Below are 14,717 nucleotides of genomic sequence, written 5' to 3' on the forward strand. Positions count from 1 at the left end.
TTTTTCTTTTCTTGTTTTAGATGTGGATAAGAAAACGGGAACTTAAACTTATTGTTTTTTGCGTTTCAACCAATTCGGTATACATTTGTTGATGGCTTCGCCCAATTGACGATAGATCATTAGGGCCAATATCGGTAATACCAGTCTTGCGTCTTTGAACAAATATACGTAGCAAGCAACCATAAACAGTATTAGGTCGGTTGAGTAGCTGACTGCTGAACGCACGTTTTCATGTGCTTCTGCTATAAGTTGTTCATGAGTTTTACCGTTAACTGGGTCGATATCTCCTTGGCTGGATGATTTACGTTCTTCTTCATTTGCTTGGGATGTTGATTTTATTGAAGGTAAGATCTGACGACCTGTGGGTACTGGAGATCTAGATTCCGCTGTGGTTGAACGTCTCGTTCTTGAGACAACTCTTTGTTGCCCTCCTATTATATGATCTTGCTGGGAGGGTGGTCGACTAAGTGATGTGTCGCGTGAACGTGTGCTGGATGGTACTCGTTTCTTAAGAATACGTTTCACTTTAATTAAACGGGGACGGCCCCGAGAATCGGGTCTTTCTTCTACAGTTTCACTTAATATAGTGGTCTCTATAGTCTCTTCTTGATCTTCTGTTGGAGGGACTAATGAAAGTTTTGGCTGTTGTGAGGATAAGTTATTCTCGCTGGATGCTTCGGGTACTTGATTACTTTCCGCAGTTATGATATCAACTGTTAATTCAGTGGGTGTATTACTCACATATTTTACTTGTTCTTTCTCCAAAATGGGAAGCTTTGGTTTATTATTTGTTGCTGGTGGCGCTAGAATAGGCTGTGGTTCCGCTTGCACAGGTTGTGGATTTATATCTTCATTTTCTTCATCTTCTCCAGTTGCCTCCCCTTCCTCGACGGCTTTGGCAGTTACTTTTTTCAGTTCTTCCTGATCCATATAAATGGGTGTATGATATTTTCGTGTAGTGCTGACCAGATGTACTAATTCACTATAGTGATCTGCTGCCGCATGCGCTTCTTCCATCATTATACGTTCAGCTTCTTGACGTTTGCGTAACTCTTCCTCTTCTTTAGCTCGTCTTTTTTTTTCTATTTCTGCAGCCAATATTGAAATGTTGGATTTTTCTTGAGGGTTTGATAACATTTCATTTTCTTCGGTATTTTTTTCGGTTTCATTGGTACGTTGTTTGTCTCGTTTAAAGAAGGCCTTAATACCCTTAGCTATATCTAGTTTCTCACTACTCGATTGCTCCGTTTTATTATTTGCGTTGCCATTATCACTCGATGTTATCGATCCAACATTCTCATTTGATGGTCGTTTCAATATGGGTTTAGGTACGAAATCTGGGCTGGGTAAAGGTACTGGTCGTGTAAGTACTAAGGCAGCTTCATCGGGCGTAGGCGTTCTATAGGGGGTAAATATGCCCGCCGTCATATTGCGTGGATGGTAGGTTTCTAATTCACGCGGACTAGGTGAACGTGTCCGTGCCATTAATTCCATTTTAAATTTCGCTATGGAATCTTCATCGGATGAGGCGGTGCTTTCTGTGTAATCCGAACCTAGTTCAAAACTGTCATCTTTCTGCAAAGCACTTGCCTCGGGATATTCCTCGCTATACTCTTCACTTTCCTGACTTTCCTGACGTTTGTTTAATACCATAGGCGTGGTTCGTGTTATAGGTTTCATTTCATTTACATTCTCTTTTGAGCTCCATTTTTGTATGTTACACGTAATGTCTGCTGATTGTCTTCTCAATTCACTACGTTTCTCAAACGATAAACGCTCCGCTTCTGTCATAGACCCTAAACGCTTACGCATAGTAGGTGGCTGGATGTTAGTAGTGCTCGTTAGTTTGTCTTGTGCAATTTTAAGTTTGCGCGCCTTTTCAGCCTCTTCCAATTCAACGGCTTCGTAAAAACGAGCCATTGCTCGTTCGTACAATAATTCGGTAGAGCTTACTGAACGCCGGATTGGGAAGGTAGTGTGCAGGGTTGTGTATTCCAGTAAAGCCAAATCGGGGGCTGAAATTGAGATTGGGGGCGGTTGTATGGCATCTTCTAAATCCAATTCGAAGGAATCTTGCTCTGGAAAGAATTTAAAAAAAAGCGTTAGTGGGTGTTGAGATTAAATGCTAGCTATCTCGAAGGGGTACAGTGAAAGAGAGGTTTGCAGGATGAAAGACTTACTATCTTTATTATCCTTAACTTTGCTACTTTTATTAAATACAACAAGCATGAATTCGTTACTGGTATGTACATCATCATGCTTGTCGTTGTTTGATTGATATAGATTTGGAGATGCCATCTCAGAAGGTTCAGGACTTAAAGCGCTGGTGGGAGAAGCTAACGTCTCTGGTGTCAGAGGGGCAATAATAGTTGCAGGCGCGCTTATATCTATCGTGGGTCGTTTGTAAGCCAAGCCATTGTCTTTACCAAAATCGTTAAACTTATCTTCAATAGACTGCTTGTCAATGTCAATGGCGTTGCCCAAATTGCTAGTAGCTATGGCTATGGCTAAGTTAGGTACGTTGCGTGCTGGGCTAAGAGCGTGACCAGAATATTTTCTCACTGAAGCATTACTATTAGAACCTTGTTCAATGGGTGGTTTAAAACTTTCGGTCGTATTATTTAAATTATCGGCAGCTACAGCTATTGCTAGATCGGGGATATTGCGTGCTGGACTCAATGCATGATTGGAATAACGTCTTACTGATTGATGATCGTTCATTTCTGCAGGCTCTGTACTGCGTTCCAGAGCCGTAACTAAGCTTCTCTGAACGGAATCGTTCGGAACAGGAGAACTTTTAACTGCGCCTAGATTATCCTTTGTTGACTCGGGGCTCAAACTAACATTTCGCAGTTGCTCCAAAGACGGAGTCGATACTTGCTTGGATTTTGAAGGGGATTTTTCTTTTGGCTTAAGTAGGCTTTGAAAAAGTGCAGGTTTCTTAGCGATATCTTTTGTTGGCGCACTTTTCGATGCCTGAGTTTCTTTTGATTGTTCCTCGATCTTTTTTAGAGACTGTTTTTCTTTTTTGGATATTAGGTTTTCTTTCTTTTCATTTTGGAGCATTTTCACAGAAGCCTTTCCGGCGTTTTCCTTTGAAGGTGAAAGTTGTGGTGATTTGTTTACTGTTTTTGAAGGCGTCGGAATTTCTATACATTTACTTGGCATGGTAGGAGAACGCTGGGGCGATTTCGAGACTGTTAGCAACGATTCCGTAGCTTTTGTAGGTGAGGTTTTAAATAGCTTCTCCTCTTTTTTGAGAGGAGCTGTCAAATTCGAACGTATCAATTTACTAGGGCTTTCGGTAGATTTAGCTCCATTGGTAAAAGGTGAAGGACTTTTGTGTATTTCTTGCTTCAAAAGTCGATCCGGCATTCCGTAGGACATTTCTCTGTGTAAGTCCTCGGAGTCTAAAAGTTGAGGTTTATATTTTCGTTCATGTCTTGGAGATATTCTAAAAGTTAATGTTTCCGTGGCTGCATCAGCTACCGAACGTGGTGGCGACAAAGTTTTTCTGCGTGGGGGCACGGGCTTTTCTTCGAATTTGTTATCAATTAATTTAATAGCGGATTTTGGTTTTGTAATACCTCTTTTAGGGTCGGGTATGAAAAGAATGTCTGATTCTTCACTGGGGTCACTTAAGCCATATGGATTTTCGGCTTTTACACGAAATTTATACTCTGAGCCTTCTATTAAATCATGTAACGTTGTGCTTAGCGATCTGGTTGTGGCCGCCTTTAGCCACACATTCCAGCCAACTCGGAAGTATTCCACGATGTAGTTGCCAATCTTACAGCCGCCATCATCGATCGGAGTTGTCCAAGATAAAGTGGCGGATTTACCAAATGACATATTAAGACGAACTTTGCCCGGAGGATTTGGTCTAGCTGTGACGGTAACTAGGAAAGATGCCGTGTCTTCTCCGAGCTTGTTGGAAGCGCGTATATCATACTCGCCTCTATCTTCCCGCTGAATGTTATCAATTTTTAACATAGAATTGCGTTCGGCATTGATAATTTCAAAACGGTCCCTATTAATGACAGGTTCACCCTCATGGAACCAGGTCACAATGGGGGGTGGCTGCCCAGCTATACCTACTTTAAGACGTAACACCTCTTGTGCCTCTACGATAAGACCGTCTTCATAGGTACGTGGCAAACGTATTTTAGGCGGAGCCTGCACAAAAAGATGAGCTTTCGTTACCACATGACCAGCACGATTGGTTGCTGTACATTTTATTTCACCCTCATCCGTCAATGCTACTTGGTGTATGATTAAAACGCTCGCTTCGCTATCGTTAACAATTTTTGTGCGTCTACTACTGAAAATTTCATAACCGTCCTTGAACCAGTTTATCTCAGGTGGTGGTTGACCCAAAAATCGTACACGAAATTCGATACGTTCATCTTCAACAACATGTTTATCTTCTAGTTCATTTATAAAGCGGGGCACGCTGATAGCGTTACGCTGCAAGGTGACGGTTAAAATATCAGATAATTCGCTAGGTTCGGATCGCCCCACGATATTTTCGGCAAAAACACGAAATTGGTAACGCCAACCCGGCTCAAGACCACTTATGCACACTTCACAGCGCGTAATTGGTGTAGGAGTGGCTCGTACCCAATGAGGTGAGCCCATGCGCCGATGTTCGACAACATAGCCTGTAATGGGTGAGCCGCCATCAACCTTTGGACGTTCAAAACGTAAACTAATAACATCAGGTTGCTGATCGGGCAACGGTATTAACATTGGACGTCCGGGCGGAGATGGACGTTCTGAAAAGTAATAAAGTATTCTGATTAGCCGAACCGAAGAGATATATGTTTAGTAATAAGTGCAACAACCTCATAGTGATTCATAAAGCAAATGTATGCGTAAACTCGAAAAATACAGAAGAAGAAAAGCAACTAAAACAAATATTTGCTGATGTTTGCTTCCACGAAACAAATTACGACATTTAGTTTCCCTTCACTTGTTGTTGTTAGGTTTTCTAAAAATTTTTTTTTGCTCTCAGTTTTTCTTCCTTTTTTTTTATTTTTATTACGATTGCATTGATGTTGGCGATTCACTTTCTTTTCTCTCTTCATTTATGTCTTTTTATCTCTCTCCCTTGTTTACATTTCTCTTAACGCATTCAAATTGTTGAAGACTTACTTTTAAATATACCGAAGCTGTCATATCAGCAAATTTGCATTACGAGGAAGCGAGAAGAATCCGTGCACCGTCACTAACGTTTCATATGCTAATCGCCTTTAGTATTGAAATTGAATCACCTCCTACGAAATCATACAATTTGGAGCGTGTGAAATTACATCTACTATTCGAAGGTAAGAATGAAAATTTTTAATTTAAGACCGAAATTCTAAAACTAATTGAATCCGATTATAAGAATCATCACCTAATATCTAAACTAAATAACTTTAGGGTTCATTCACGCGATGCAGATATCACTAATAAAAGTTTGGTACGAAGCATTCCATCTGACAGTTGTGTCAGTTTCTTATCTAAAATCTTATGCTAAACTATGTGATCCGCTGTATCCTGGTAGTGGATATCGAAGCATGCCGATCAAGCTCTACATAACCTCTCTTCTGTTTACATATGCACTGAATATATACAGAGAACAACAAATATACGATTCAATACACAGCAAACGGCAAAGTCAACCACTTGAGTATAGACATAGTTCTAAAAATAACCACATTTCTAACGCTCCCACCCGACAGACATATCAGCTATTTATGTCTAAAATCTATGAGTTTTTTATATTTAAGATTAAAAAAAAAAAAACGTCGACTTTTTCCTAAGAAATATGCGGAAATACTGCACAGATTTAGGGCATTTTCGTTACCCATTACCTGCTGTCTTCCAGTGAACATTCTTTTTAGGTCGGCCACTTTGATTATGATGTTGTAGTTTCCCCTGTTGATTTCCCATGCACGCTGCTGTGGTTGATAAAAGGATAGAAGAGAATTGAAAAGGATTTTAAAAACTTTCAATTTCAATTTGTAAAGGAACCAAATTTCGAAAATGCACTTTAAATGAAATTTTTCTTTAAGAAATTTTTCTAAATAATTCTTTTCAATATTTTCAATGCCTTCATTTTTTCATTCTTTCTTTTATTTTTCTAAATTAAATTTCTGGTCGCAACGTTAAATAATTCCGTACAATACAACACACTTTTTAAAAATATTTTTCATTTTCAATACGTGGCGATTGCACTCACAAACGACACTGTCAGCCTAGGCGCTACTTGAATTTATTTTCATCGGACTCTTGGCGCGCGGAAAGAAATTTCTTGCATATCAAACTTGTAAAATTTTCAAAACTTTCCTCTTAAACAAACAAACATTCATTCATTTCATTTCATTAAGAGAGAATTCAATTCCACTGTCTATTCTTGATAATTATTAAACTTTTGAATGAAAAGTAAGAGTAAAAATTAAGAGTAAAAAGTTTTAAAAAGAATTTTTCTACAAAAAATTACTTTTAATTGCCGCGTTCTATTATATATATATATTATATATACGTACACGTATTTTAATGTTTTCTCGACCACATTACTTAGCCAAGAAATCACAGAAAGAAACAACTAAATGTATTACATTCATCTTGGGTCAAATTTCAGATGATCAGCATCTCAATCAAGTCACGTATTGATCGTGGATGATAAAAAATAATTTGAAAATTAATTTCTTATTTTCCTTCTTTTTTTTTTTTTTACATTTCTTTGTGGATGGGTAACGGGATCTGTGAATAATATGCTGACCTTCTTAATTTCGATTGTATACGAATTTTAACAACTTCTTAATAGCAATCTCTACATCTATAGAGCTCAACTAAGACAGGGTCTTACGATAACCAAGCGTATAAATGTGCATTTGAAACAATCGTTAACGCTAACCTTCGTATGCTAAAAACGAAGCATCAATATTATTCTACCCGAAACTTTTTACGGCGCGTATCGAAATGTAAATAACATTATAATATTAAGAAAAATTGCAAATACTTCTCATTCAAAATACATTTTTTAGCAGCTTGTACATACATATAAATGGGAACAACGAGATTGTTCAGCAATTTGTAAACATTCTAAGAAAATAGTTTTAAAACTTTTTCAAATGCAATATTTCAAATCTACAATTAATTCACTTAGACTATAATATTAATAACAATTATTTCCTTTGAAAAACATTAATCAGAAAAGGCAAAAGTGCTCGACGGATCTTCAACACCCCGCAGTATTTGAAAATGGATTCTGGATCATTATTTTATTGTAAGTTTAAGATTGATATCGGGCATAGTTGGCAAATTAGTACTAATAGTGTCCATAAATTTGTATTCTTCTCGATATTTTTACACCCTACCCTATCTAACAAGTGGTGGCGGGGTATATTTAATTTATGCCTACGCATGTAACACACAGAAGGGCTTAAGATAGACACACCTTTTATTATTCCGATTAATTCGAAATCATTTTCTGAATTGATTTAAGCTGGTCTGACTCAGTCTGTTCGTCTTACGTCTGTTCAGGTGCTTTCACGTCTCACCTACAGATTGCAAACTTTAATGTACACTTTAACGTATTCTGACGTAAGGAAGAACACTATTGAAAATGGTTCGGATCGACTCGTTTTTTCGACTTTTTCAAAATAAGTCGTTATGTACAAAAAAACTGCAATTTTCGAAATGTTTGACAAAACTCGTTGAGTAATAGCAGTTTGACATTCTAAATTGGTATGAAAGATTTGGTTCGGCTGGGATAATTTTTTGAACACCCTCTTCCTCAAATACCCGTTCCATCGTAAACTGACTTTTTATATGGTAAAAGGATATAATTTTCAATATTTAATTGTGAAAATTAATTATTAAAGAAATCAACGTTAGCGAATTCGGACCACGTAAGTCTATATCGTGGATACCACAGCATCTAAAGATTCGCAGAAAATGTAGTTAAACTCTTATAATCCAAAAAATAAATGTTCATTATAATAATTTCATATAAATATTGATTGGACTTAATTTCAAACCCGTGGATCCATTTACTTTTTGACCCCACGTCATATAAGATTTCTCATGAATGATAAGTCCCTCAAAAAATGGTTTAATTTTTAATATTTGATGATGAAAATTGATCCTTACTAGCTATTTCGCCGAAGAATTAACGTTAGGAAATTTGAATCGCGTAGGTTGATGTTGTAGACCCTAATATATATAGGGTTTATCATGAAAAGCAAGCCCTTATATAGAGAGAAAGTCTAATTTCTAGTTTTTTATGATGGAAACTGAAAATTATTACAAATTTTTCGTAAGTAAATTAAATTTGCTAAATTTGGAGCACATCAAGTGATGTTATGGCCACTCTCCAATATATAGACTTTCATGAAAAGTATGTCTTTGCTTGGGAATAATATTTTATATTTGGTGTCTTATTACGAGAAAGGTGCTAGGCGAAGAACTGTAGGGTATCTAATTGTCTGTGTTGCCCGACTATAATTTTGCTACATTCACGTTTAGTTAGTGATCATAACTGGGCTATTTATCGGACTTTTACATGGATTTTCAACACTGTTTTGTTAAGTACCTATATATTCTTGGTTCAAATCTTAAATACCAATCTTCTCAAACAAATAGCATGCCTGGCTTTTTTTCGCACAAGGATTATGTATACAAAGTTTTCGTGGTCGCAAGACGAAGTCTCATATATTTTCCATTCCAGCGTTCGCGGGCTCAAATCTCAGGTACGGTGGGTTTTTTGCATTCATTATTACAGCAAACGACTAGAACATGAATTAGGGATAAGAAGATGCTTCAGCGACTTTATGACGGCGCTAAAGTTATCGTTTTGATACTAGTATAAGAAGCACACAACTTTGATTTGCTAAAGATATGTAAACCGCATACAGTGATGCACATAGATCTTAAGGTATACTTCATCAGTTTAATCTGTCTCTATGCCTATCTGGTAAATAATGAGTACAACTTTAAAATTTTGCCCTGAAATTTTTCCTAATCACTCTGTTAAATCAAAGTCAATTTGAAAAGCCGCTTAAGGAAACTGATAACTTTTCCACTTTTCCTTAAGTTGCTTTAATAATGTGGAACTTTTCATTGGGTGCTTTAAGCTGCGTCTTCAATTTTTCTTTAATAAGAAGTCCATATCACATTAAAAATTTAAAGTTATAAGAGACTGTAAGGAGAGATATATGAATACAGATTTGTATTATATAATTTGCTATGAGGTTCTGTCAAGTTGCGGAAAAATTCGGCTTCCAATAAAGTACCGTACATAAGTACATTGTGTATTTATGGAGACTGCTCATGTTATATATATTTTCTTGAAATCTTTCTTTTCTCTTCCTTTGCTCGATTATATATATATGTCATAATGATAGAGAAGCATCAATTTCATTCTAAAACGGGGACCCTAGAGTAATGAATAATTTTGAAGTCTGAAACACACTTTGCATTAAATATTAAAATAGTTATAATTTGTCAATTTATTACGATGTTCACGCTGGTATCACAATAGGCACAGAATAAAGCGGACTGGCGATGGAAGTATGTGCAAGGCAACGGCAGCCATAAAATGTTCCGGTAGCGAACATAAACTCCTGGAATTTGAAAGAAGCGATTTACGTTTAGTTACCGGCTTCTGCACGGGCCATAATACCCCGAGGTACCATCTGGAAAACATAAGTATGTTTGATATCGATTCATTCAGATGCTACTAAGGGACTACGGAAGTGTCACATCATATTCGATGTGAATGCGATGCCATCTGCAGATTCAGACATCCAGTGTTTGGCTAGCTTTTACTACGCCTGACACGGTATGGTGTTCCGATGCAAAAAAGGTTTCGGGAATCATAAAAATCCTAAAGCTGGAGGGCTAGGGGTTTGGGTGAGTACACGTACGTCTTGGCCACGTAATTAATAATAATAATAAATATTATATTGCCCTCCATCATTATCAGGGACAGTTTGCTGTCTTTTTTGCAAATTTTCAGTTCCGCTTCCTACTGTAATTCATGCTGAGTAAAACAAATTGCAGCCCAATGTACTTTCTTGATAAGCTAGGGTTGGGGACTGATATTCCGGTTTGCCATTGCTTGGACCGCTTTATATAATCATAAATCATTTTTAATTTTTCATCTGCAGTAACTCTGCTCTCTGCTAAGAAATTGATCTCTTGGAAATTTGGATAGCAATGAGATGCAAATTGATCGATTCATATTCTTCTTCTTATACCCGATAATCGACACGTTACTTATATTCCAAGCCTGTTTTCATTTTATTGTGTACCCATGTGTACCCAGAGCTTGTTAATAATTTTTGTGTACTTAATTTTGGATCAACTTTCACAAGAGATCCTAGGGTGTCGTTTTCAAATTCAAGTGGTCGTCGACTTCAAGCTCTCTCAAAGAGATCGTAATCGCCAGCAGGAAACCTTCTGTTCACACGTTAGCATTTGTTAGCTTTCAATGCATCTCGATATATTAAGCCCCGCGTGAAAATGAGAAGGTACGCTATATCGAAAATGATTTCCGAAAGATATGGACGTTACCATTTGATTGCATATTTGTAAAATAAAATTTTATCCCATTAGGCTCAGGCTGCTTAACCGAAAACTGGAAAAGAATACTAGATTAGATAGAATAATTTTTCCCCTTCAACGATCGGTACAGAAATAAAGGCGAAACAAATTCTTCGTAACTAGTTGATTATTTACGGATCCGTCTAATACTCGCATTTAGGCAATCTTTTGCTCGGTGACCATATGATGTCTTTTTACAAATCTGAAGTGCCGATCAGTGCCAGTCAGATTATTTTGCAATAAGTGAAATAAAAAGTACATCCGGAAATATATGGCGGTTTTTCTTCAATTACCTATTCGAGTGATTGGAGCATTTTTCCTTGATTTCTTCTGTACTGTTTCGTGATCAGCGAGGCTTTAATGATATTAGAATTTAGGTAAATGTCAAAGTTTGTTGTCCTATACTTTAGCGAAAATAAAGCGCAAAATGAAAAAATATGATTTTCGCTTGGCTTGAGATTCTTTCAAATATATATGTATTGGCTATATCTGTCGACTGAAAACTGTCGTATCAAAAAGTAGAGAAATTTAGAATGAAAAATTGGGACGTTATGCCTGAATATATGCACAAACTGCATACACTTCAAATTGTAGAGAATGCAATTTGTTTTTTTTTTTTTTTTTTTTTTGAGGAATTTTATTACGGAATAACTCCACTGTCTATGGGTATTGTAACGTTTACAACACATTTCAATAAACCACCAAACTCGGTAGTTACGCATCTGCAATATTTATTCTTGCTTTATAGTTTTGGCTTCTTTATTATTTTTTTTTTTTTGTTTTTCTTTTTCTTTCTGTTTAATGATGGATTGCATTGTAAATCAGCAAAAAAGGCAAAAACTTACCAACAAAATCTCTCTCTATAAAAGGACTTTAAAAATATGTGAAGAAATATAGGGAGAAATACATAAAAGAACAACACATCCGTTTACTTGATAATGATGTTGGAGTTATTTTTTTTATTTTTATTTATTTTATTTTATTTTTTTTTTAAATATGTCTGGTATGTGACGACAATCCATTTACTACTACAAGTACTACTACTACTACTGCTGCTGCTGTTGTTGTTAGCGCTAGTGTTATAAAGTAAAACGTTGCTACTAGGAGCGAGAGGAAAAAAAAGAAGCAAATCAATGGGACAAACAAAAAATTATTAATTAAACAGAACAAATAAAAGCATAAAAAGCAAAAACAGAAAAACAGTAGTTCACTACACAAGTTACAACTCCAACTCAGGCCCAACAACAGTTGGATTGGGTTTGTCAGCATTCATTGCAAAAGATGAAAGTTGTTGTTGCGCCGTTTATAAGCTTTTATTTAAACTTTAGTAGAAGCTTAGAGGTGCGACTAAACGGTGTAAACGGCTGAAACGGTTGTCGAAGGGGATAAAATTTAAAGTGTCTCCTTCATTCTTCTTCTAAATAAAACATAATAAAAGTAAATTTCATTAAAAAAAAATAAAAAAAAAAAAATAAAGCATTTTAACCTTTAAAAAATATTTAACAAGATCGAGCAAAAAACACAAAATAAAATCTTATAAATTGCAGAGGTATATTTTAAAATGTTTAACGTAAATATGCGACCAGAACTTGTGTGCAGCTTGAGCACAGAATAAATGAATAAATAAATACGCAAATCATTAAAATATTATAAAATAATTTGTGAATTTTTTATTAAGAATTCTGTACGTAATTTTATGCAATTAATTTAATTAATCAGCATAAAAGGAAAATAATAAACATAAAAAAAAAAAAAAAAAAAAAAACAAAAATAACTAAAATAAAATAAAGAACAACAAAAGTAGATATATTAGAAATTGTATATATAATTACAAAAAAAAATTCAAGTCGCTATGGGATCTTTCTTAAGCCTTCTCATTTTGGCATTATATTTCCTTTGATCTTTGAAAAATCATATATAAATGATAAGGATAAAATCTATTACGTGGGTTTTAACTAACCTTTTGCATTTTATGTTCCATAGATTTCGTTTGAAGGTCAAAGAACTCGGTTTCGGTAGCCAAGAAATTGAAAAAACTCTTATTATTGTAATTGAACACTTATATTATATGAGTCGAAATAAAAGAAGCTTCATTGGCCCACATATTCACATTTTTCATACATTTGCCTCAAGCAGATATCCTTTAGAAAAATTTCTTATATATAAAAATGGGAAAATTTATCATTCGACTTTAACATTTAAATAGATCTCGGAAAAGTGCATGTACGTGTACGCCCATCTTTTATTAATTTGAGATTTTGAGTCAATTTCACAACCAGATCGATACGACCGTCCATTTGGTTTTGTTCGAACGTACACGTTTACAAAAAGTGGATATCGAAGAATCGTCCTAGGGTGCGAATACAGCCTTTCACTGTAACTCTATCTACACAATTAGAAAGCGGGGGCATGCCAAGCTCTTTTTTCCGTTCCTGTTTCAAGAAAAGTTCTTAACAAAAAAAAAAAAAAAAAAAAAAAAGAAAAGAACACAATATTCCCTCAATATATCTCATCAATCATTCTTAATGTTAATTTCACAAAGCCCAGCGAACAATGACTATGACCCCGTCTACAATTACTACAAAACATCTAATCTTTTAAATCTTAGGCTTGCGATTAAAAAGCTTTAAGCGCCTCTATCACATCAGATTTGCAAATAAGCAATAATCGCGGACACTTAGATCTGGTGAATAATGTAGTGGCGCGGCAGCAAGCCGAACTGCTATTTATGTAACTTTGCAGCCATCGTTTTGCAGTCTTTTTTTTTACGCTTTGTTCCACTGTTTCATGCAATAATACACTGTCTATTGATAACTTTGGGATGCTAGCTATCTTTCGCTTTACGATGTCATAACCTGGCTTAAAATCAGTAAATCACCTAAAAATTTTTGCTTATGGCAGAGAAGAGCTGCTGTAACACTTTTCTGGGCAGCGTTGAATTTAAACAGTATCATTACTAGCATCACTGTAACTCATAAACAAGCGATCGAAGCGACATGAAATGATGTGTGCAGGTGTTATATGAAGGTTGACATTTTTTACAACGGAATTTGAATATTTTGTAATGGTCGACATTTATACGTCAATTCGGAGAAATGTTCAACGATCTTATAAGATAGAGCATGACATATGGCTTTTAATGTCTGCCATTACTTGCAAAGTGTTTTTGAATTAGGTAAAAATATATTGGGTAATGGTGTATGGGGGACTTTCGTTATACCTTATAATTCAATTTCTTTTATAACATAATGATCGGCACTGAAGTATTCTATTTTCTTTAAGTAAATAAATGATTTCCTGCGTTGTTACATGTGAACTGACTCACTTAGTTAACTTAATATTTCACATAACTTCTTTTGGCTGGAACTCTAAAAGAAACTTCAACTTGGAATTTAGCACATGTAAAACGATCAATTTGTTTTTTTTTATTATTGTTGTTGTTATTATTGCGAGATCAAAACAATTATCATCGAATTATCGTTAATTTTACTTTGTTTAAAAGAAACGAAGATTCACGTACGTGATTTATTATTATCATTATTTCGATTAGATCAATTGATTTGCAGAAAATATATATTTTTTTTTTTTTTTTTTTTTTGCACTAAAATGTATTAAAAAAATGTTCATCTTCTCCCCTCTCTTATATGATACATAAATGTCACTAAAAGTGAAAAGTATATCTTTTTAAAAATCTTTAACTAGCTATGGGATGTGCTGCGCCGTCCTCCGGAAGTCAGTTTATCTTATTTATATGCCTAAGTGCTTTAACTTGTTCCAAAGCAAATGACTTCCTTCCCCCTCCGAAAGTCTTGGAGTGCAAAGTTCAAGAAAACATTTATTTGATTGTTAAACGATGTACGTTCATAGGGAATTCCAATAAAATTTGAGGTTATGAATTATTCTTCTGTTTTAAATTTATGCCCATTTGTTGCGATCTGTGTCTTCAAGAATAGTATAGGCTGAAGCCTATACGTCAATGGCAACATGCAAACTCTATGTGCTCTATATTTATATAGAAAAGTGTTTTTTTTTTTGTTTTTTTTTTTTTATGTTTATTTCACATTGATAAACTTCCATTTTGTTTAATTTCATTGAGTTGTCGGAGAAACTTTCTATGATCA

At 35.3% G+C, this 14,717-nt stretch overlaps 1 protein-coding gene across 1 annotated transcript; it reads right to left on the reverse strand.

Moving 5' to 3' along the window:
* Nucleotides 1–18: 18 nt before the first annotated feature.
* Nucleotides 19–6,051, reverse strand: LOC119631495. The gene is made up of 3 exons (XM_038023761.1): nt 5,859–6,051; nt 2,181–4,775; nt 19–2,078 (listed from the first exon to the last, which is right to left on the reverse strand). Exons 1-3 carry the CDS (start codon nt 5,935–5,937, stop codon nt 49–51), a joined length of 4,704 nt encoding a protein of 1,567 aa, XP_037879689.1. The 5' UTR covers nt 5,938–6,051; the 3' UTR covers nt 19–48.
* Between the last annotated feature and the right edge of the window lie 8,666 nt (nt 6,052–14,717).

This window comes from Glossina fuscipes, unplaced genomic scaffold (assembly GCF_014805625.2).
Source record: "Glossina fuscipes isolate IAEA_lab_2018 unplaced genomic scaffold, Yale_Gfus_2 1, whole genome shotgun sequence".
Taxonomy (NCBI): Eukaryota; Metazoa; Arthropoda; class Insecta; order Diptera; family Glossinidae; genus Glossina; species Glossina fuscipes.